This window comes from Tachypleus tridentatus, chromosome 2, assembly GCF_004210375.1.
Source record: "Tachypleus tridentatus isolate NWPU-2018 chromosome 2, ASM421037v1, whole genome shotgun sequence".
NCBI classification, from domain to species: domain Eukaryota; kingdom Metazoa; phylum Arthropoda; class Merostomata; order Xiphosura; family Limulidae; genus Tachypleus; species Tachypleus tridentatus.
In genome coordinates this window covers 955,545-978,859 of record NC_134826.1, presented here as the reverse complement: position 1 = coordinate 978,859, position 23,315 = coordinate 955,545, and the positions used below count along the sequence as shown (strand labels likewise).

The window sequence follows — 23,315 nt, the reverse complement described above, 5'->3', positions numbered from 1 at the left end:
ATCAGTCACAGCTGATTACGAAATATTCTCTGTCAGTAAGAGTCACAGTCTTTACCAGTAAGATTGTCTCTCAGTACTGACAGCAGCTGTTCTTAATGATATTTTCTGTCAGTATTGACAGTATAGCTGTTGTTGGGTTTGACTGTCAGTACTGACAGTATATTTTATTAGTGAAATTGTTTGTCAGTGATAACAGTAGTTGTCGTTAGTGAGATTATAGTTAGAAACAAGTGAGTGCATTCAGTATTCATTGACATATTATTGTTAGAAACAATGACTGGATTATTGTTTAATGATATATTATTGTTACAAACTGCTTGTATTCATTTTTTACGACATTATATTCTTGTTAGGAACAAAGCGACTGAATTCATTCTCACTTGACAACACTTTATTATATAACAGTACTGTCTGTTGTATGTCCATGTAACTACATATCTGTATAAATATAATAGTACTGTCTGTTGTATGTCCATGTAACTACTAATCTATATAAGTATAATAGCACTGTTTCTTATATGTCCATGCAACTACGTATCTATATAAATATAATAGTACAGTTTGTTGTATATCTATCTAACAAATGATTTATATAAATGTAACAGTACTGTCTGTTGTATGTCCATGTAACTACTAATCTATGTAAGTATAATAACACTGTTTCTTATATGTCCATGCAACTATGTATCTATATAAATATAATTGTACAGTTTGTTGTATGTCCATCTAACTAATGATTTATATAAATGTAACAGTACTGTCTGTTGTATGTCCATGTAACTACATATCTATATAAATATAATAGTACTGTCTCTTGTATGTCCATGTAACTACTAATCTATATAAATATAATAGCACTGTCTCTTGTATGTCCATGTAACTACTTATCTCTATAAATATAATAGTACTGTCTCTTGTATGTCCATGTAACTACTTATCTCTATAAATATAATAGTACTGTCTCTTGTATGTCCATGTAACTACGTATCTATATAAATATAATAGTACAGTTTGTTGAATGTCTATCTAACTAATGATTTATATAAATGTAACAGTACTGTCTGTTGTATGTCTATGTAACTACTAATCTATATAAATATAAAAGCACTGTCTCTTGTATGTCCGTGTAACTACTTATCTCTGTAAATATAATAGTACTGTCTCTTGTATGTCCATGTAACTACGTATCTATATAAATATAATAGTACAGTTTGTTGTATGTCTGTCTAACTAATGATTTATATAAATGTAACAGAACTGTCTGTTGTATGTCCATGTAACTACTAATCTATGTATGTATAATAGTACTGTCTGTTGTATGCCCATGTAACTACTTATCTCTATAAATATAATAATATTATGTTGATTGTCCATGAAACTACTTATCTATATAATAATAATAGCACTATTTGTTGTATGTCCATGTAATTACTTCGCGTGATATGAATGGATCTTTAGTAAAATTGATATGGAGATTCATATGGTTTATAGGGAGATACATACAACTTTTTAGTTTTGCATTTTGCGGGTTTTTTTGGGGGCGTTTGTGCCTTTTTTATTGCTGCTTTGCCCTTTGTTCTTGGATTTTCACCAAATTTAGCATGAAGGTTTTGTGGCTCCATGCGGAGAGACTTACAAACCTGCTGTTTCTCATTCCATGTTTTACAGGTTTTATTGGCGATTTCCTTTTTATCCAATTACATATAAGGGAAGTAACATTTCATGTCCTTAGATACTTTAATTAATCCTGAATTTACATAATTTATGTGAACTTAAAGATCTGTAAATTGAGTTTCCATACATGTGGTGTGCACAGCACAGATAGCCCAGTGTTTAGCTTTGTGCTTAATTACAAACAAACAATTCATTCAAAACGCTAGAGCGAACACTAAAGCTAAAATTTTGCTTTAGCTAATACAGTAAACATCTCACAATCACGGCAAAATGAAACACATTAGGGTTATTGACATCTCACAAATACGGCAAAATAAGACACATCAGGGTTAAACAGTGGATAATATCTTACAAATACAGCAAAATAAAACGCATTAAGGTTAAACAGTAGATGAAATCTCACAAACATAACAAAATAAAGCACATTAAGATTAAACAGTGGATAATATCTTACAAATACAGCAAAATAAAACGCATTAAGGTTAAACAGTAGATGAAATCTCACAAACATAACAAAATAAAGCACATTAAGATTAAACAGTGGATAATATCTTACAAATACAGCAAAATAAAACGCATTAAGGTTAAACAGTAGATGAAATCTCACAAACATAACAAAATAAAGCACATTAAGATTAAACAGTAGATATCTCACAAACATAACAAAATAAAACACATTAGTGTTAAACAGTAGATTATATCTCACAAACATAACAAAATAAAACACATTAGTGTTAAACAGTAGATGATATCTCACAAACATAACAAAATAAAACACATTAAGGTTAAACAGTAGATATCTCACAAACATAACAAAATAAAACACATTAGTGTTAAACAGTAGATTATACCTCACAAATATAAAATAAAACACATTAGTGTTAAACAGTAGATTATTTCTCACAAACATAACAAAATAAAACACATTAGTGTTAAACAGTAGATGATATCTCACAAACATAACAAAATAAAACACATTAGTGTTAAACAGTAGATTATATCTCACAAACATAACAAAATAAAACACATTAGTGTTAAACAGTAGATTATTTCTCACCAACATAACAAAATAAAACACATTAGTGTTAAACAGTAAATTATATATCACAAACATAACAAAATAAAACACATTAGTGTTAAACAGTAGATTATATCTCACCAACATAACAAAATAAAACACATTAGGGTTACCCCATTGTTTAATTTTATTCACAGATGTTTACATTTAGTTTAACCCTGACTCGAACTCTCCAGTTTATTCATTATAACTGGGTGATGTTTCTTTCTTTGGCGTTTATTAAATAACACACTGTTAGTTTTTTCATAAAAAAACTTTTATTTTTTTTGTTCAGCGTCATTTTAATTGATATCTTTGAAAATAAAACAAAACTTTATTTAATCAACTCCAAATTGTCTGGCTGAATAATGCGACGCAGAGGTCGCTGTTGTACAAGTACTTGATACAGTCAATGTATCCAAACAAAATATTTCCCGTATTGTTGGTAATGTCACCCAAAACTATAATTCTCTTTCACCTGCATACATCTCTGCTAACCGTGGTAAAGTTCTGTCGGAAAAGATAAATCCATTGACAATGAGTATAAGCCCTTAATATTAAATGTACATATTGCTATCCAATGGTGTGCTCCACTGGTATATCACGTGACTTACCTAACCACGCTCATTGAAGAGTCAAGGTGATTGGAGTAAGTTTTGTATACATATGTTCTACTGAATAAATATAGACGTTTTTATCAGAATATCGAACCCTTCTTTCAAAGGTTTCAAATCTAGATGCAGCGTATTTACAACGCAAGTACATTTCTACTTGTATAAATAGGTACAACTCCGAGGATACCTCGCTAGAGGGCGTGTTGATGGTAAGTTGTTTAGTTTTATCTTGTAAACATTAAATTAGAAAATAACGATATTATTTTTAACATAAAAATTTTCATTAGGCTTTTTTAATATTTAATTTTCGAAATTTTAGAACAAATTCGCTCGATTTGTTCTATTTTCGTTTAGTCAAATAGTGACGTGGGCTAATAACTTTAAAGTTGTCCGGGCACCACCAGGAGATACTCACATTGTAGAGTGCATCGATCTTGTCACTTCTGTTTGTATCTATGTGGTACCTACCTGAATCTGTGACAAAAGAAATGTACTATGCTCTGTTATTGCATCATTTGTGATTATGATTATATTGAAACAACGGTACTTTTAATAAAGAACTAGCCAGGTTACTCGTTCTTCGAAAGGACAGTATTTAAACTTACAATCTAAACTATATACTTAATGACGTACTAACTCGAAATTACCCCTCCTCCCCACATCCTTATTTGTTATTTGCCCCCTTTTCTTGACACCACTCCCAGTGTCACAAACTAGTTATCTGCGCTTCAATTTCTCTATTCATCGAGAATTTATCATCGCTTGCTCAGGCAGTGGCCGAGTGAGTGCTCGGCAAGGCCCAACCTACGACTGTGCTCAAACAGCACTTCATATAAGTCAGGGTTCTATTAGCACATGAAATATGTGTATATATTTAAAGTTAATGTTTAACCATTAACTACATCTCTCACTGTGTTTCAATATAATACAATTAAGCGATGTTGTTATAGCTATGCCTAATGTTTCTATATCCTTATACGTTATTGAGCCACTTAGCCCAATTCTACCAATAACTACAGAGAAAGTTAACTATAATGAGTTATTACTAACCACTTATTTTACTTTTTTTTTAAAACTTATTAACTTTTGTAGTATTTTCAGTTGTATATATATTGGTCCTAAGCCTAGTACAATGTTATTCAATTATATTTGTTTTACTCGCAGTTCAAGTTCAGAGGAAAACCGAAGTTTGTATCATAGAAGAGGAAAGTCTTGACATCATAAAATGATATATTTGTTTCAAGCTCTCAAAGGCCTGGTTAAAGTAGGACCTGTGTCCATCGACAATACTGTATTTCGATTGCACTGGCTGTGTACTACAACTTTTTTACTGACTTTCAGTGTACTCGTTACCACTAGCCAGTATGTGGGAATCCCATCCACTGTATGCCGATAGGTGGCGTTCCACACGATCTGCTTGAGTCCTTTTGCTGGATTCATTCAACCTTTTCTGTCTCGAAAGCCTTCGATCTCCATGTAGCACAAGAAATCCCTTATCCAGGAGTATCCAATTCCAGTGGATCTTCTAAGGATTATCATTCATACTACCAGTGGGTGGGATTTGTGCTCTTTCTTCAGGCCTTATTTTTTTATATGCCCTATTACCTATGGAAGGTTTCGGAAGGAGGGCTACTGGAAGCAATTTGTAACAGAATGCAGATCGTTATTGTTTCGGACGAAGAGCTTCGTAAGAAAACAGCAGATGTTACACAGTATATTTTGAAACATAGAGGGCACCACAAGTACTATGCTCTCAAATATTTTTTATGCGAACTTTTGTGCCTGATGAACGTCATTGGTCAATTTTACCTTCTTGATTTGTTCCTTGGTGGACGATTTCTTACTTATGGATTTGAACTCATGCGATTTTCACGAGGAGACCAAAAAAGACGCTGCGGATCCCATGACTTCTGTCTTCCCAAGAATGGCGAAATGCGACTTTTACTTGTATGGAAGCTCGGGTGATGTTAGAAAACACAACAGCCTCTGTATTCTTCCGCAGAATATTGTGAATGAAAAGATTTACATTTTCATTTGGTTTTGGTTTATTGTTCTAGCTACCTCGACCATTATTGTGGTTTGCAGTCGGTTAGTTGTAATTTGCTTTTTCAAAATCAGACTATACGTTCTGCGCAGTAGATTCAGACTTAACGAGGAAGATCAACTGCGCATCGTTAGCCGAAACGTTGATATCGGTGACTGGTTCTTACTGTACATGCTCGGACAAAATGTTGACCAGCTTGTCCTTCGCGAAACTGTGGAAGAGTTGGTTAAAGCATTAGTGATAAACAATAAAGCCAGCCTTCCAAATGTTATCTAAAATGATAACTGTTCGAAACGTTTGAAATCAAGGGCTAAGCTAAGCCTAATGTTTCTTTTATTCAAACTGAATAATATTAAAGATGGCGTATGTTATCTGGAAATTTCAGTTGTACGTGAACATTAACTTCTATGGCAGGAAGCGTGAATTTTTATTACGATATGATTGCTAAGAAGAATAAATAACAGCGTTTCAACATCGTTTCTGTATGTGTGTGTTCGTTGCTTGTCAACGAACCGTTCTGCTCAGTACGTTGACTTGTCAGCCGGCGTAATGAACTGTGTTACTAAACGAAACGCTTTCTTCCAATGATTTCGTACAACAGATAAATTATAGTTGAAATATAAGTGTATGCTTTTCTCGTAATATAAACCCAGTAGAGAGTGAAACGATTGCAGCTATTACTAATGTTATTACGATGATTTATTGTACTGACAGTGATATGTCTGTGGATCAATACTACTAAAAACCGGGTTTCGATACTCGTGGTGGGCAGAGCACAGATAGCCCTTTGTGTATGTGTGTTTCCAGAAAGCCATCGGGCCATCTGCTGAGTTCACCGAGGGGACTCGAACCCTGATGTTGGCGTTGTAAATCCCTTTGTGTAGCTTTGTGCTTAATAAGAAATGACAATAACAACATAATGATAGTCAATTACAAACTGTATAACTGTTCAACTTAGTTGTTGAATATCTTATGTATTTTTATTTTATTTTGTACTCTACTTGTTAAACTAAATGTATGTATGCACGAAATAAAGCTTACTACACACCAATATTATGTTTTGCGCATTTCACTTGTGTGCTAGTGTTCGCTTGCTCTGGCGTTAGAAATCTGCGTTCAGGTGGCTAAGAACTGTTTGTTTGCTTTTCAATTTTGCGCAAAGCTACATGAGGGCTGTCTGCTCTAGCCGCCCCTAATGTAGCAGTGTAAGACTAGAAAGAAAGCAGCTAGTTATCACCACTCACCGCCAACTCTTGGATTACTCTTTTACCAACGGATAGTGAGATTGACCGACACATTATAGCGCACCCACAGCTGAAAAATCGGCATGCTTGGTGTGACGAGGATCCAAACCCGCGACCCTCGGATTACGAGTCGAGTGCCTTAACCACCTTGGCCATGACTAAGAAGCTTAAATAGTTTTATATGAAAAATTTTAAAATTTCCATTGTAGTATAAATATTCTCCAAATGTCTCATACACAACTAACTTCGTCTTCAATAAACCGCTGTATGTAGCTAGAGGAGAGTGGGAGGCGCGATCCCTGGGGGCCATGAGGATTTGTCTGTCTGGGGGCACCACCAAAATTGAACCGAAACAAAAATGCTGATTTAATTTTGATTCTAAATAAACAAAACGCTTATACAATTTTATGTTGAATCTGTTAAATGATACAATATGTCGAAAAAAATGTTATTGTTTTATTACGGTGCTGTTTTGTTTTAAATCATCATATGTTTGACAATTGTTTTGCACAAAGCTGCATAATGTGCAAGATGTCCATTCTCGCCCTGATTATTAAACGATAGATTATAGGGGGATATATTTAGTCATCTATCTTCCGGATATAACTGACTGCTCTTGTTTGTCACTCTGATAACGCACTAACGGTCCTGAAGAGTGGAATTTTTTTTCTCCTTAACGATACGAGAGCCACCAATCTTTATAATCCTAGTGATGGGCTTGTTAACCACAAGACCGCGCCCGAACTAGGGACCATTAGCGTTTAGCGTCAAAATAGTGTGATGGCCTGGCATGGCAGGGTGTTTAGGGTGTTTGGCGCGATCTGAGGATCGCGGGTTCGAATCTCATTTTCGCCATTTCAGCCGTGGGGGTGTTATAATTTTGCGGTCAATCCCATTATTCGTTAGTAAAAGGGTAGCCCAAGAGTTGGCGCTGGGTGGTGATGACTAGCTGCTTTCCCTCTAGTCATTCATTGCCAGATTAGGGACGGCTAATGGAGATAGTCTTCGTGAAGTTTTGCGCTAAATTCATAAGAAACAAACAAAATATTGTGTAGAATCAAATACAAAGTAATTCTTAATGACGAGAAACCCACTTGAAATAAAAATACATCTCAGAACGGCTGGTATGGGTATTAACACTTTTATTGATAAGAAGAGAAGAACGTTTCGACCTTCCTAGGTCATCTTTTTTAGGTTAACCTGAAGATGACGTAGGAAGATCGAAACGTTGTTCTCTCCTTATCAATAAAAGTGTTAATATCCATACCAGCCGTTCTGAGATACAAATACAAAGTAGTTGCTCTTCGTGCCTGTGGTGATCTGTTATCGAAGATGACAGAGTTTATCTGTGTTCCACTGTGTAGTTAATAAATGGTACAATACTTATCGGTATTTCGAAAGTGGGATAAAATGCGAAAAGTTCTGTAGTGTCGTACATCTAATGGACAAACCTTCATGTGACGTAGTTGGTTTGTTGGGACTGTTATCAGTTTTCTCTCAATATTTTAACTACTATAGTGTCGTACATCTGATGGACAAATCTTCATGTGATGTAGTTGGTTTGTTGAGACTGTTGTCGGTTTTCTCTCAATATTTTAACTACTATAGTGTCGTACATCTGATGGACAAATCTTCATGTGATGTAGTTGGTTTGTTGAGACTGTTATCAGTTTTCTCTTAATATTTTAACTACTATAGTGTCGTACATCTGATGGACAAATCTTCATGTGATGTAGTTGGTTTGTTGAGACTGTTATCAGTTTTCTCTTAATATTTTAACTACTATAGTGTCGTACATCTGATGGACAAATCTTCATGTGATGTAGTTGGTTTGTTGGGACTGTTATCAGTTTTCTCTTAATATTTTAACTACTATAGTGTCGTACATCTGATGGACAAATCTTCATGTGATGTAGTTGGTTTGTTGAGACTGTTATCAGTTTTCTCTTAATATTTTAACTACTATAGTGTCGTACATCTGATGGACAAATCTTCATGTGATGTAGTTGGTTTGTTGAGACTGTTATCAGTTTTCTCTTAATATTTTAACTACTATAGTGTCGTACATCTGATGGACAAATCTTCATGTGATGTAGTTGGTTTGTTGGGACTGTTATCAGTTTTCTCTAATATTTTAACTACTATAGTGTCGTACATCTGATGGACAAATCTTCATGTGATGTAGTTGGTTTGTTGGGACTGTTATCAGTTTTCTCTTAATATTTTAACTACTATAGTGTCGTACATCTGATGGACAAATCTTCATGTGATGTAGTTGGTTTGTTGAGACTGTTATCAGTTTTCTCTTAATATTTTAACTACTATAGTGTCGTACATCTGATGGACAAATCTTCATGTGATGTAGTTGGTTTGTTGAGACTGTTATCAGTTTTCTCTTAATATTTTAACTACTATAGTGTCGTACATCTGATGGACAAATCTTCATGTGATGTAGTTGGTTTGTTGAGACTGTTATCAGTTTTCTCTTAATATTTTAACTACTATAGTGTCGTACATCTGATGGACAAATCTTCATGTGATGTAGTTGGTTTGTTGGGACTGTTATCAGTTTTCTCTTAATATTTTAACTACTATAGTGTCGTACATCTGATGGACAAATCTTCATGTGATGTAGTTGGTTTGTTGGGACTGTTATCAGTTTTCTCTTAATATTTTAACTACTATAGTGTCGTACATCTGATGGACAAATCTTCATGTGATGTAGTTGGTTTGTTGGGACTGTTATCAGTTTTCTCTTAATATTTTAACTACTATAGTGTCGTACATCTGATGGACAAATCTTCATGTGATGTAGTTGGTTTGTTGGGACTGTTATCAGTTTTCTCTTAATATTTTAACTACTATAGTGTCGTACATCTGATGGACAAATCTTCATGTGATGTAGTTGGTTTGTTGGGACTGTTATCAGTTTTCTCTTAATATTTTAACTACTATAGTATCGTACATCTCATGGACAAATCTTCATGTGATGTAGTTGGTTTGTTGAGACTGTTATCAGTTTTCTCTTAATATTTTAACTACTATAGTGTCGTACATCTGATGGACAAATCTTCATGTGATGTAGTTGGTTTGTCGGGATTGTTATCAGTTTTCTCTTAATATTTTAACTACTATAGTATCGTACATCTCATGGACAAATCTTCATGTGATGTAGTTGGTTTGTTGAGACTGTTGTCGGTTTTCTCTCAATATTTTAACTACTATAGTGTCGTACATTTGATGGACAAATCTTCATGTGATGTAGTTGGTTTGTCGGGATTGTTATCAGTTTTCTCTCAATATTTTAACTACTATAGTGTCGTACATCTAATGGACAAACCTTCATGTGATGTAGTTGGTTTGTTGAGACTGTTGTCGGTTTTCTCTTAATATTTTAACAACTATAGTGTCGTACATCTGATGGACAAATCTTCATGTGATGTAGTTGGTTTGTCGGGATTGTTATCAGTTTTCTCTCAATATTTTAACTACTATAGTATCGTACATCTCATGGACAAATCTTCATGTGATGTAGTTGGTTTGTTGGGACTGTTGTGTACTTTTTGTCAAAATGCAAGCCAGGGTCCTTGTTTCTGTTATAATTCTGTTGTGATAATGTTCTCCGGTGATGTATAAGGTCCTAGATTCCTTTGTGCGTTTTTTTTTTTTTTTGTTAACACCATATTATTCGAAAGTGGCATTGACATTTGAAAGATGCTGGTCTAAGAAGACAAGTTATAAAGTTAATTAACGTTTCTTCGAACTGTTAAGGTCATGACATTTAGATGATGCGGGCTGTCTGGGCTGCGCGTGAAAAAGAGACATTTCTAATCCGTTTTCTGATAGACGTGCGTTACGTAATGGTCGCCAAAATGTTAAAGCTGTATCCCAGTAACTACGTCGTGCTTTTTCGCTTCTTAAGGTTTCTGGTTTGAGTTAAATAAATTAGGATGAGAAAATAAATACAAGAAATGTCCATGACTCGTACTATTGAAGGGTATATCCTTCATCTTTTCGAGGTTATTATAACCTGAATAATAAGTGCATATTTCTAGCCTGTAATACATTATATTATATATATGTGTGTGTAAAAGTGTTGATGATGGACAAATACGTTAAAGTTTGTTTGTTTTTGAATTTCGCGCAAAGCCACACGAGAGATATCTGTACTAGCCGTCCCTAATTTTTCAGTGTAAGGCTAGAAGGAAGGCAGCTAGTCATCACCACCCACTTCTAACGCATGGGCTACTCTTTTACTACCGAATAGTGGATTGGTAGTAACATTATAACGCTCTTACAGCTGAATGTGGCGATCATATTTAGTGTGACGAGGATTCAAACTCGCAACCCTCGGATTACGAATCGAACGCCCTAACCACCGGCCCGGCATGGCCAGGTGATTAAGGGTTACAGGTTTGAATCCTCGTCACACCAAACATGCTCGCCCTTTCAGCCGTTGAAGCGTTATAATGTGACGGTCAATCCAACTATTCGTTGGTAAAAGAGTGTCCAAAGAGTTGGCCGTGGGTGGTGATGATTAGCTGCCTTCCATCTAGTATTACACTGCTTAATCAGGGACAACTAACGGAAATAGCCCTCGTGTGGCTTTGCGCGAAATTCAAATAAAAAATCAAACCAGAAAGAAGCTACATTGGATTATCTACTGTGTCCACCGCGAGGAATCTAACTCTTATTTTAGCGTTGTAAGTCTATAAAGTTAATGTTGTCCCACCGGGGGGGGCATATCATTAGAACTGTTACTGTTAAGATGTTACTGCTGGGACGTTATTAAAGGTGATATTGAGATATTAATAGGTTGAGATAACATAAGAATAACTATAGTTGGAATTTAATGGAACAAATATCATTGGAACGTCAATAAACACTTATGAATTGTTTACACAGAAAGATGGCAACTGGTAGAAATATAAGTTCTAACGTTTCGACAAGTTTTCTTGTCGTCTTTTCGCATTGCATATGAATGAGAGATATTGAATTACTTCTTCACGTATAGCTGTTTTACAAATTAACACCACGAGCGCTGACTGTAGTATCTTTGACATAACGCCATGAAGAAAACGAACATTAACTCTAGAACAAGTGTAGGATTTTTCACTTAACCTTTGTTTCCACAACTTGTTTAAACTGGTTGGCTCGCAAAAAAATAACTTATACTACAGGTTATGTATGGTCCATTAACATAACATAAATCTTGGAAGAGCGTAAGGACCTACTGGTTCATCTCGGTTGTTCTATCCTCTAAAGTAAATTAAAAATAAATAGGAAGCTTCAAACCAGCCCATATCAGGCATATACATATTAAGGTTTCAGACCACCTCCCCGCAATAACACAGCAGTATTTTTTGGGAATTTATACTGCTAGAAACCGAGTTTCGATACCAGTGATGGGCAAAGCACAGATGGTCCTTTCTGTAGCTTTGTTTGTACTTAAATTCAAAACACTTAAATTTACTGCTTCTACAAGATCTGAAAGCAATCCATTCCAGAGGCTGACCACTTTGATAGAAAAATGAAACTGTCTTAGCTAATGATGACATCTAACTGCCCAAATTTATAGTTGTGTCTGCTAGTCCTCATATTCTCACCAATAAGTACCAAACAATGATGTATCAACAATATCAATTCCCTTTACAATCTTAAACACCTCAATCAGATCTCGAATAACTCTTTATTTCTTCAAAGGAGAACAGTTTGAGATATTTCAGTCTCTCCTCACGTGAGAGTCCCTTCATTCCAAGAACCATTCTAGTAACCGTTCTCTAAACACTTTCCAACAATTCAATGTCTTTCCTAAGGTAGGGAGCCCAAGACTGAACACAATATTTCGAATGTGGCCTAATCAGTTACCTGTACATTGAAATTATAACCTATTTAGACTTGTATTCAATATTTTTATAGATACAATTTAAAATCCTATTTACCTTACCACTAGTAACAACACATTGCTTCGATGGTTTTAGAAACTGATCGACTATTACATCAGGTTCCTTTTCTTTCATGACACTGTTAAGGTTATTCCTATCCAAATTATACTTAATTATTAAAATTATGATAACCCATATAAATTATCTTGCATTTATTATAATTAAAACCCATCTACCATTTTACTTGTCCAACTCATTAAATGATCTAAATCAATTTGTAAATTAGCAGCATCCTCTTCACAGCTAACAACATCCAAGACCTTAATATAATCTGTAAATGTAAGTAATTTAATGACCATTCCTTCATCTATGTTGTTGATATAAATCAAATGGAGCAATGGTTCTAAGATAGAGCCATGAGGTACCACACATAGAAAATTAATCCAGTTTGACAGAAATCCATTTGTAACAATCCTCTGCTTTCTTTCATCCGTCCAATCTTCTATCCAATTTGCTAACTTGTCCCCCACACTTATAGAGACAGTTTCTATAGGTATTTTATGTGGCACCTTTTCAAATACTTTCTGAAAATCCAAGTATATCAAATATATACACTTACTCTTATCTACATATGCAGTGACATTTTCAAAAAATGTCAAAAGATTTGTTACGCAAGATTTTTCCTTAGTGAAATCATGTTAACATTGTTCGATAACATTTTAAATTTAAATAGATTTGCAAAGCATCTTTATAACAGGAGTTCTAAAGCTTTTCCCACAACTGCTGTAAGACAAATGGGTGTGTAATTACTGGGATAATATTTATCACCTTCCTTGAAAAGAGAAGAAAAGAAAACATTTGTTAACTTCCAATCCTCTGGTACCTATCCATTATTCAAAGACTGATTAAAAGAAGCAGCAAGTGGTTCACATGTCCAATCTTTAACCTCCTTCAAAACTATTGGAGAAATCTTACCCAAGAGTCTGGTCATTTTACCAAACATCACAATTTTTTCAAAACCATCTCAGATTTAATGTATTCATCTTGTTTGAGCTCGTGTCCATTCATCAACTGCTCAAGATGTGGAATACTGCTAAAATCTTCCTTAGTAAGAAGAACAAAAGAAAACAAAATTTAATAACCCGACCATCTCATAACCATCAGATACAAGCGTTTATTTATCATCCGTCAGTTGTCCTATCCCCATTTTAACGTTTTGTTTACCCTTAATGTATTTAAAGAAATCCTTACTGTTTATTTTATGTCTTTTTTGATGTCCTAATTTCCAGTTTTAACCAACTTTCTGGATATTTTATAATCTTCTAGATCTCCTGTCATGTCAATCAATTTAAATTTACTAAATTTTAAAGGTCGATATGCTGGACTGTGGTCATTACAAAAGGGATGACCAAATTCTGCTATTCGATCAGAACTATGAGTAGTTCAGATGACGTGGTATTTTTCTTCTTGTCAATCAGTTTAAAACTAAGGACAACTAACAAAAATACCCTTTGAGTAGCTTTGCGCGAATGTTCCACAAACATTTAAAAAAAAATAATTATAGAACTCTGTTTTTGTACGATTCTTAATAAAAAAAAGTACAAATCGTATTTTTGCTACATTATTCTTAGCTGAGGCGATTCTGTCCTCTTTATAAAGTACTGAATCTTAATTAAGATAAGTTTTAATAACATTTAACGTTCATAATTTCTTCTGTGTCATAAATAGTGATAGTTTATTTCTTATCCATGTAAGCATTTCCATCCATATGAGTATTAAATAAATTATAATTAGCTCTTAGGAACGATGAAAAAAACCTAAAACGAAACACATTAACTTGAGAATTTTGAACTTTTAAATAGATCGTCCCTTTTACCACACCTGTGTGTCTGCAGACTTACAACACTGTACAAACCAGCAATTAGTGATGTCGAGAAACCCACTTGTTGAGAAATTTATATGCAAAACGGCTCGTTTGGGTTGAAAAATATTTTACATAGAAGAGCGAACAACGTTTGACCTTCTTCGGTCATCGTCAGGTTCACAAAGAAAGAGGTAACTGACCGGAAGCTGACCACATGTTTGAAAGGGATTGTGTAACTGTGTGTCGAAATGGAGAGGGCGGTATTAGATGTTTGAATATATAATTTTATTTTTTTTATTTTTTTATTTTAACATGTGGTCAGCTTCCGGTCAGTTACCTCTTTCTTTGTGAACCTGACGATGACCGAAGAAGGTCGAAACGTTGTTCGCTTTTCTATGTAAAATATTTTCTCAACAAACGAGCTGTTTTGCATATAAACCAGCAATTACTGATTATTCTGAAAGGTACTTGTTTGTTTGTTTGTTTGAAGTTAAGGACACAACTGCACAATGGGCTATCTGTGCTCTCCCTGTAACAGCCCTCTAATCGTAGTGTAATACGTAATAATGTAATAATTAGAGGGTTGTGTATTATGACGGAATCTTGTTACACTTTACCTCTTTCAATAGCTATTTACACATTTGCTCACGAGATGACGCAGCATTCGTGAATGTCTTATTAAAATATACTGGCTTCATTTCGCAAAACAATTGCGTTAATTTTCATGTACTTTCTTGAATTTTCCTTGTTCTGTCAATTTCAAGCACTGAATTTAAGCTGTGCTTTCTTGTAGGCATTGTGTATTAGTTTGATAAGTTTTGCTCTGATTGAAAAACTTTTAAACAAACAAACTCACCTAGATTTAACGTTATTTAATCATCTCATCTTTTTCTGCGTATTTCATGAGGTTTCAATGAGTTACGTTCAAAAAATAATTAACTTTCTTCCTTATCATATTATACCAATAAATATAGCATACGCACGTAGCCAATAATCCATATTTTAGTAGTACCGAAGTTGTAGGTTTTTAAATTTATAAGGCAATATATGTTTTAAATATTCAATTTCCTCTTGTGTGAGAATTGCGAGATTTTCTCTCTAGTCATCCCCTGTTCTCTAATTTTTCACCATCCCTCCAAAGAGTACAAACTTCAACATAAATTACTCATAAACCTTTGTCAAGGCAACGTGCAATCCGGACCCCTGGACAAAGGCCTTTCTAACGATATTGGATTTATGGCATTTGATCGAGCAATTTGTGAGAAAATTTCCGAACAGACAGACACAAGAGTATGATTAACATAGAAGATTATAACATTACTCAGTTAATTAAATTCTTGGAAAGGGTTCAGAGGAGGGTCACTAAAATGGTGTTTGGGATGAAGGGGTGTCATATGAGGAGAGATTAAGGTCCTTAAAATTGTTTTCTCTTGAAAATAGAAGAACTGGAGTGGATCTGATTGAAGTGTTTAACATTGTAACTGATAATGTTAATGTATCGATATTTTTCATACTTAACACAAAGAACTATAGAACTAGATAACACAAATATAGATTTAGGTAAAGCGGAAATCATCTCCAGCTAAGACAGTTTTATTTTCCGAGGCCCGGCATGGCCAAGCATGTTAAGGCGTGAGACTTGTAATCTGAGGGTCGCGGGTTCGCATACCCGTCGCGCCAAACATGCTCGCCCTCCCAGCCTTGGGGGCGTTATAATGTGACGGTCAATCCCACTATTCGTTGGTAAAAGAGTAGCCCAAGAGTTGGCGGTGGGTGGTGATGACTAGCTGCCTTCCCTCTAGTCTTACACTGCTAAATTAGGGACGGCTAGCACAGATAGCCCTCGAGTAGCTTTGTGCGAAATTCAAAACAATCAATTTATTTTCCAAATAGGGTAGTTGGCCTATGGAATGGGTTGCCTTCGAATTTTGTGGAGACAGTACATCTGAGGGAGTTTAAAAGAAAGCTTGATATATAGATTAATGATAAGGGCTCACTTTAACTTATTTGTTTAATTTTTTATTAATAGTCTTAGTATGGTTTTAGAGAATGGGACAGCTGAGATGTTATCCCTAAACAGTATGCTGTAATATTTATAAGTTTTCCATTTCAGTTACAAAGCAATTGTTTCACAAGTTTTTTTAATTTGGTTAAAAAATTATTCAAATATAAAATGTTAAAGAATGAATATTATATAAACTATTAGAAATACCCGCCGCCCTCCGAGCAGATGTAACTGTTAGTTTCTGCTGAGTTAGTGGGCCTGAAACCTTTTCTGGAACTGTCTAACATTTCTATAACCATGTACTAGTACTTCACATTCAAAAATATTTACTATCCATTATAAAAGTAAATTTATTTAAAATGTAGTTTTAAAATGAGGTATCATTACAGCGTCACATCACAGAGTACATTTTATCGAAGACACAGTTATCAATGGAAGTGACCCGCTTTTCTGTTGTAACACTTATGAGATTTTCACTAAAGAAAAATAAATGTTTTTAAGTTTGTTTTGTATTCGAAACTTACTTTTTGTAATTTTTATTAGTTAAATGTAAAATATATCATTTTTGTAGAATTTTCAATTGTTTTATTTATTGCTCAGCTACGTGTATATTAAAATTTTTGCCGAGCTGCAAAAATATTAACCACTTTTGATTGGTGCGGAAGTTTCAGAGGCCTCAATTTTGAATGTATACGACATAAACTTTATTATAATAGGGTATGTTTTTTAGGCCTGTAGATAGCAAGAGAAACATAACATATTTTTAATCTTCGATGAATTATTTTAGATCGAATATTCGTAATGAAACTTAGTTGAATGGACGACAACTGCCTGTTGTAGAAACACGAGTGTAGTGGACGACGTGGCCGGCATGATTAGGACACTTGACTCATGATTTGAGGGTCACGGGTTCGGATCTCCGTTACACCAAACATACTTGTCTTTACAGCCATGGGGGCGTTATAATGTTACGGCCAATACAATTATTCGTTGGCCTTCCCTCTAGGTTTACACCGCTAAATGAGGGATGGCTAGCTCAAAAAGCTCCCCTGTAGCTTTGCGCGAAATTAAAACAACAACAAAAAAACAAGCAAATATTAATAGGCCTACTGAACACTTACTAATAAACAAACACACACACACACACTGATATATATATATATATATATAATTTATTATTTATTTTCAAACTTCCGTTGCGATCCTTTCACGTATTGTGACGATCGAATTTTGGGTCGAAAACCATGACTTTAAAAACCCGATTTAGAAAATCGTTAACCTTGTTTGTTTTTCAGAGTAAAGCCACATTACACTGCTTGCTTTATTCGCCGTGATACTCGAACACATAATTTTTGCATTGTAAGTTCTTAGAGTTACCTATGTCCTTTCAGGTATTAGCTCTTGATAAAACATTGCAAGCAATACTTGACACAAAATAATGGAGGCGGCGAGTATTTAAAGGCTTAGGAAGACTTATCCTCCATAAATGGGCAAAGAGGGACAGTTTATTTTTGAGCCCCTGTTAAAGACAAACAAGTAACCTTCCTAAATAAAATGTCCCTTACAAAGCATTGTTTCGCCAATTCGAAACTATTTATACAAGTGTAGTTAAAGTAGCCTATTTAAACGAAATTATAAAAAAACTCCCACACCCTCTATGTGTAATGTGTGAACTAAAAATGTGTTTATTTTTTATCATTGGACTGTCTGAAATAATTATATAATAAATATTACTATTTTACTTATCCTACTTTCATATCGACTGTCACATAAAACTGATATATTACCTGAACCTAATGTTCTCGATCTAGGATATCACTCCCCCCCCCCTGGAAATTTAAAGTGTGTATCACGTGAATACTTGATTCAATTACGGTATACAACAAGTAATATTTGAAAATAAATTTTATTCTGTTAGTTCAGAAAAATGTACTGTGTTAAAATGAAAAAAAAACAAAAACAGCTAAATAAATTTCTCTAGTGAGGTTCCATTAAAGTTTAGATTCAACAGAGGGAGGTCGTCCCAAATCGAAACGTTGTGACTATTAATTACCTTTGAAACTTATTTAGTTCGAACTAACTATACGTTTCATTCTGTACTTAGGGTTTACTTTTTAACTGTTTATTCGAATTTTGGATACTTTAAAGTGCTTTCAATGGTAAGAATTATGAACAGATCAGATTTTTTCTTTTTGTTCCACTGAGAGAATTATCAAGTCACAGTGACATCTCTCGATCTTCTCAGGTAATGATTGCGATTTTTCATTTATGTCGATTTGCATCTGTACCGAACTTGTAAAATATTAAGTTTAATATCTGATTCACTCTCGATATGTTCAGTTATTGTTGATTTATACGGTTACTCAGGTTACTCTTGATTTATACGGTTACTCAGGTTACTCTTGATTTATACGGTTACTCAGGTTACTCTTGATTTATACGGTTACTCAGGCTACTCTTGATTTATACGGTTACTCAGATTACTCTTGATTTATACGGTTACTCAGGTTACTTTTGATTTATACGGTTACTCAGGTTACTCTTGATTTATACGGTTACTCAGATTACTCTTGATTTATACGGTTACTCAGGCTACTCTTGATTTATACGGTTACCTAGGTTACTCTCGTTATGATTAGTTACCCACTTTGTTCTCAATGCCTTTTTCAGATAACACTATATAACACAAATTTTGTTCCTGTATAGTATGTGTTATTTCTTAATTGCTTATGTTGTAAAAGTACAGAAAATGGCCATTATTCCCTTCAAACTTTGCTTTTGTGACCTGGATAATGAAATTTAGAAATTAACTTATTTTCTATGTAAAAACGGGCAAATTTGCACATTTTCATTTACATAAGGTCTGAATAAAACAACATATGAATCAAGATTTACATGTGTTTATACTAAAGTTATACAAAAATGTTTAGAAGTGAGTAGTTTTTCGAGATTTGCAACTGTAATGTGAATCACTTTCATGTATCAGTATACAAATATAGTCTCCCATCGTGTTTTCGTTATACGCTCCCAGGTCACAAAAGCAAAGTTTGAAAAGAAAATTAGGTCTTTTCCATTTACTTTAGGCATAAGCAATTGGGAAATAACACTTTCTGCCCAGAAACAAGAAAAAGTAAAAATTTTGTTACATAGTGTAATATCTTAAAATAAATATATTTATAATCTGGTTTTTCTCAGCCGCTTCTTCAGCTGAAAGACCGAAAAGAAAATAAGTTTGGTTCTATAATATATAAGTTGGTTTATCTTATGTTTATTTACTTGTCTGAAATTAGCCAAGAACTTACTGGGTCTACAGTTTTTATCACCTACTGTTCAGTACCTATAACTTATTCAGGATATCATTAACACTTGACTACTGTGATAACAAAGTTTTGTTTCGGTTAAATCAAAGTAGATATAATGTTGAATCATATATTAGCTGTTAATATAAAATATCCCATAATATGTAACGCTTCTACATTTAATTACATGTGTTACAGTAGCAACCAATTCCTAGGTTATTCTAATCGGAATTTGACTGTCGATACTATAACGCACTAGCGATTACAAAGTACGGTGTGCGGTTTTGCAGCAAAGAAACACGAGCCTTGAACCTTCGGATTTGTTTTCCAACATGCTGTTTATTAGCGCACACCCAACCTTTTGAAAACTAACACAAAGAAATAATTAAAAACTTAAACAAAAACATGATTCAGAATGGAAGGAGCTCGGCATGGCCAGGTGGTTAAGGCACTTGACTCGTAATCCGAGGGTCGCGTGTTCGAATACCCATCTCACCAAACATGCTCGTCCTTTCAGCTGTGAGGGCGTTATAATATGAGAGTCAATCCCACTATTCGTTGGTAAAAGACTAGCCCAAGGGTTGTCGGTGGGTGGTGATGACTAGCTGTCTTCCCTCTTGTCTTACACTGCTAAATTAGGGACGGCTAGCGCAGTTAGCCCTCGTATATCTTTGCGCGAAATTCAAAACAAACCAAACCAGAATGGAAGGAAAGTGAAATAAAATATCTGCGAACAGAAAAGAAAATTGAAATGTTTTCTGATGATTATAGATTTTAGTTTTAATGACGCTTTCTAAAGCATGTCATAACAAACGTCAAAATAATGTTAATTACACACAATATGCCAACAATCGGTTTATGCACATAACGTATTGCGTCAGGTATAAATTTTTTACACAACTTAATACGTTAATAACCAGTTTATTTACACAGCTTAATACTTTCGTAATCGGGTTATTCACACAACTTAATTTGTCAGTAATCGGATTATTTACACAACTTGATAGGTCAGTAACCAATTTAATTACATAACTTAACAGACACTACTGGTCTGACGCGACAGAAACTTCTGGATCGATCAACAGTATCCGTGGTTTTTCTATCCGCCATTGGCGTTACGGAGAGAAATGAATCTGGTAAAATAAAACCGCTTTTAAAGAACACTTAGTATAAGTTTAAAATCTCGGATGAAATTCATCTGAAATGAATATTTTTCTCCCACATTCCTCTTAACTTACGTATCGTGAATTGAAAATCAGTGGCATGTGAAAATGAATTCCAGCGCTATCTTTCGTCTTCCACGAGTTACTTACACAAGAGCCCTCTCGGCGTTTAAATCGCAACTTACTGCGTATACAAACGACGTTTGAAAAAATTATTAAGGCTCGGCATGTCCAGGTGGTTAGTTAAGGCGCTCAACTCGTAATCCGAGGATCACAGGCTCGAATCCACGTCACACCAAACATGCTCGTCCTTTCATACGTGAGGGCGTTGTAATATGAGGGTCAATCCCACTATTCGTTGGTAAAAGAGTAGCCCAAGAGTTGGCAGTGGGTGGTGATGATTAGCAGCCTTCTCTCTAGTCTTACACTGCTAAATTATGGACGGCTAACGCAGATAGCCCTCGTGTAGCTTTGCGCGAAATTAAAACAAGCTCTGGTTTTGAATAGAAGTCTTTTTGGACAATGTCCTACACTCCCCACCAGTGGCACAGCGATAAGTCTGATGACTTATACTGCTACAAACTGGGTTTCTATACCTATTGGTGGGCAAAGCACAGATGACCCTTTGTGTAATTTTGTACATAACAAGACGAACAAGCTGACAATGTCCTGAAAGAAGCACATAATAGACCTGAAACGCTAATTTTACGCACCTCCTATTTAGACTCGCCAATAGACAAATGAAGACAACTATGGGAAAAAAATTCAGTTAATGTAGTTTTTTATCACACATTTTAGGCCTATATATTTTTGTAACCCACACCTACTCAGGCCCTTTTCAGGATAATGTCCATGTTCTATCTACACGTACATTTGGTACAAATAAAACATTTCTCTTTATAGTTTCATAATTATTTGCACTTTCATTAGTTAAGTATTAACTATAAAACATTTACATAAAAAAACCCTTTCAGTCTTTAGTAATTAATCCCTAAACTAATGTGGAGTCTAGTTTATAGGTGGCCTTTTTAAACATTTATTTATTTAGAAATTATAGATTCACTGGGGAAAAGTGCTTAGGTGTGTCCTCATCATGTATACAGTACCTGTTTAGTTCGCTTACTAGTTCATTTTTTCTCCAGTTTTTGTCAAAACAGTTAATTGTACCAGGTAGAAATAAATGGCGCTTCGCTTCTTCTTTGTGGGTATTTGGGTATGTTCGATTTTAGATATCCAGGAGGGTCAGGTGCACAAAACCTCTTCCTAACGTTCATGTCGGCTACTACTATATTGTTGTTGTAGTGCTTTTGGGCCAGAGTATCCCACAGTACTCCAGCCCTTTTTATTGGTGGGAGTAAGGTACAGTACCTCTCTCTCCATATAGGCTCGTTCTTCTCGAATTCTACGGGCGAGTTGGATGTCTTTCGGCATGATGGTCACTCTCTTTGCGTGAATGGTGCACAGGCTAGTGTCTTTGAAGAGGCCCACTAAGTATGCCTCACTGGCCTCCCGAAGAGCCATGACAGCAGAGCTCTGGAATCTCAGGTCAGTCTTGAAGTTCTGGGCAATTTCTCTCACCAGTCTCTGGAAAGGTAGTTTTCGAATGAGCAGCTCAGTTGACTTCTGGTATCGACGGATTTCACGGAGGGCTACAGTTACTGGCCTGTAACGATAAGGTTTCTTCACACCTCCTGTAGGTGGAGCATCTTTAGTTACCAGTTGTTTTATTGGTGCTTTTTCACCCGTGGATTTTCTTGCACCTTTTTTCGTGGGAGTCATAATTTGGTTTTTTTCGTGCTGTATTACAATATTACACGTACGTGGAATTACACTCTTCAACTTCGGTGCTGCGAACGAGAGTAAATGGCGTTAAACTTGCTTCTTTGTTTTTGAATTTCGCGCAAATCTACACGAGGTCTATCTGCTCTAGCAGTCCCCAATTTAGCGGTGTAAGACTAGAAGGAAGTCAGCTAATCATCACCACCCACCGCCAGATCTTGTAATAGTGGGATTGGCTGTATCATTATAATGCCTCCACGGCTGAAAAAGCGAGCATGTTGTGACGGGGATTCGATTCCGCGACCATCAGATTGCGACTCGAGCGCCTTAACCTCCTGGTCATGGCAGACAGATGGTGTTAAGATTTCAACTCTTGTCTTCCTGCTTATTTAATTCTAAGTTGTTGCTTCCCAGTTATTCAGTTGTACGGTATTGTTTTCACGTTTATTTAAACCTACAATATTGTTTTCTAGTTTATTTCAATTCATAATATTGTTTCATTGTTTGTTTAAATCTTCAACATTCTTTCCTCTTTATTCAAATTTACAAGTTCCCCGCTGGTCTACGGATTTAGAATGATAAAATCAGGGGTTCAATTACCCATAGTGGACACAGCAGACAGCCCGATGTGGCTTTGCTATAAGTAAATACACACACATAAATTTACAATAATATTTTCCTTTTTGT

At 35.0% G+C, this 23,315-nt stretch overlaps 1 protein-coding gene and 1 pseudogene across 1 annotated transcript; one reads left to right on the top strand and one right to left on the bottom strand.

Moving 5' to 3' along the window:
* The first annotated feature begins 4,473 nt into the window (after positions 1-4,473).
* On the top strand, positions 4,474-6,198 carry LOC143235120 (innexin shaking-B pseudogene; annotated as a pseudogene).
* A 7,322-nt stretch (positions 6,199-13,520) lies between these two features.
* Positions 13,521-22,628, bottom strand: LOC143237049 (histone H3-like). Its single transcript, XM_076475882.1, has 2 exons — positions 22,218-22,628; positions 13,521-13,622 (listed from the first exon to the last, which is right to left on the bottom strand). Exons 1-2 carry the CDS (start codon positions 22,626-22,628, stop codon positions 13,521-13,523), a joined length of 513 nt encoding a protein of 170 aa, XP_076331997.1.
* Between the last annotated feature and the right edge of the window lie 687 nt (positions 22,629-23,315).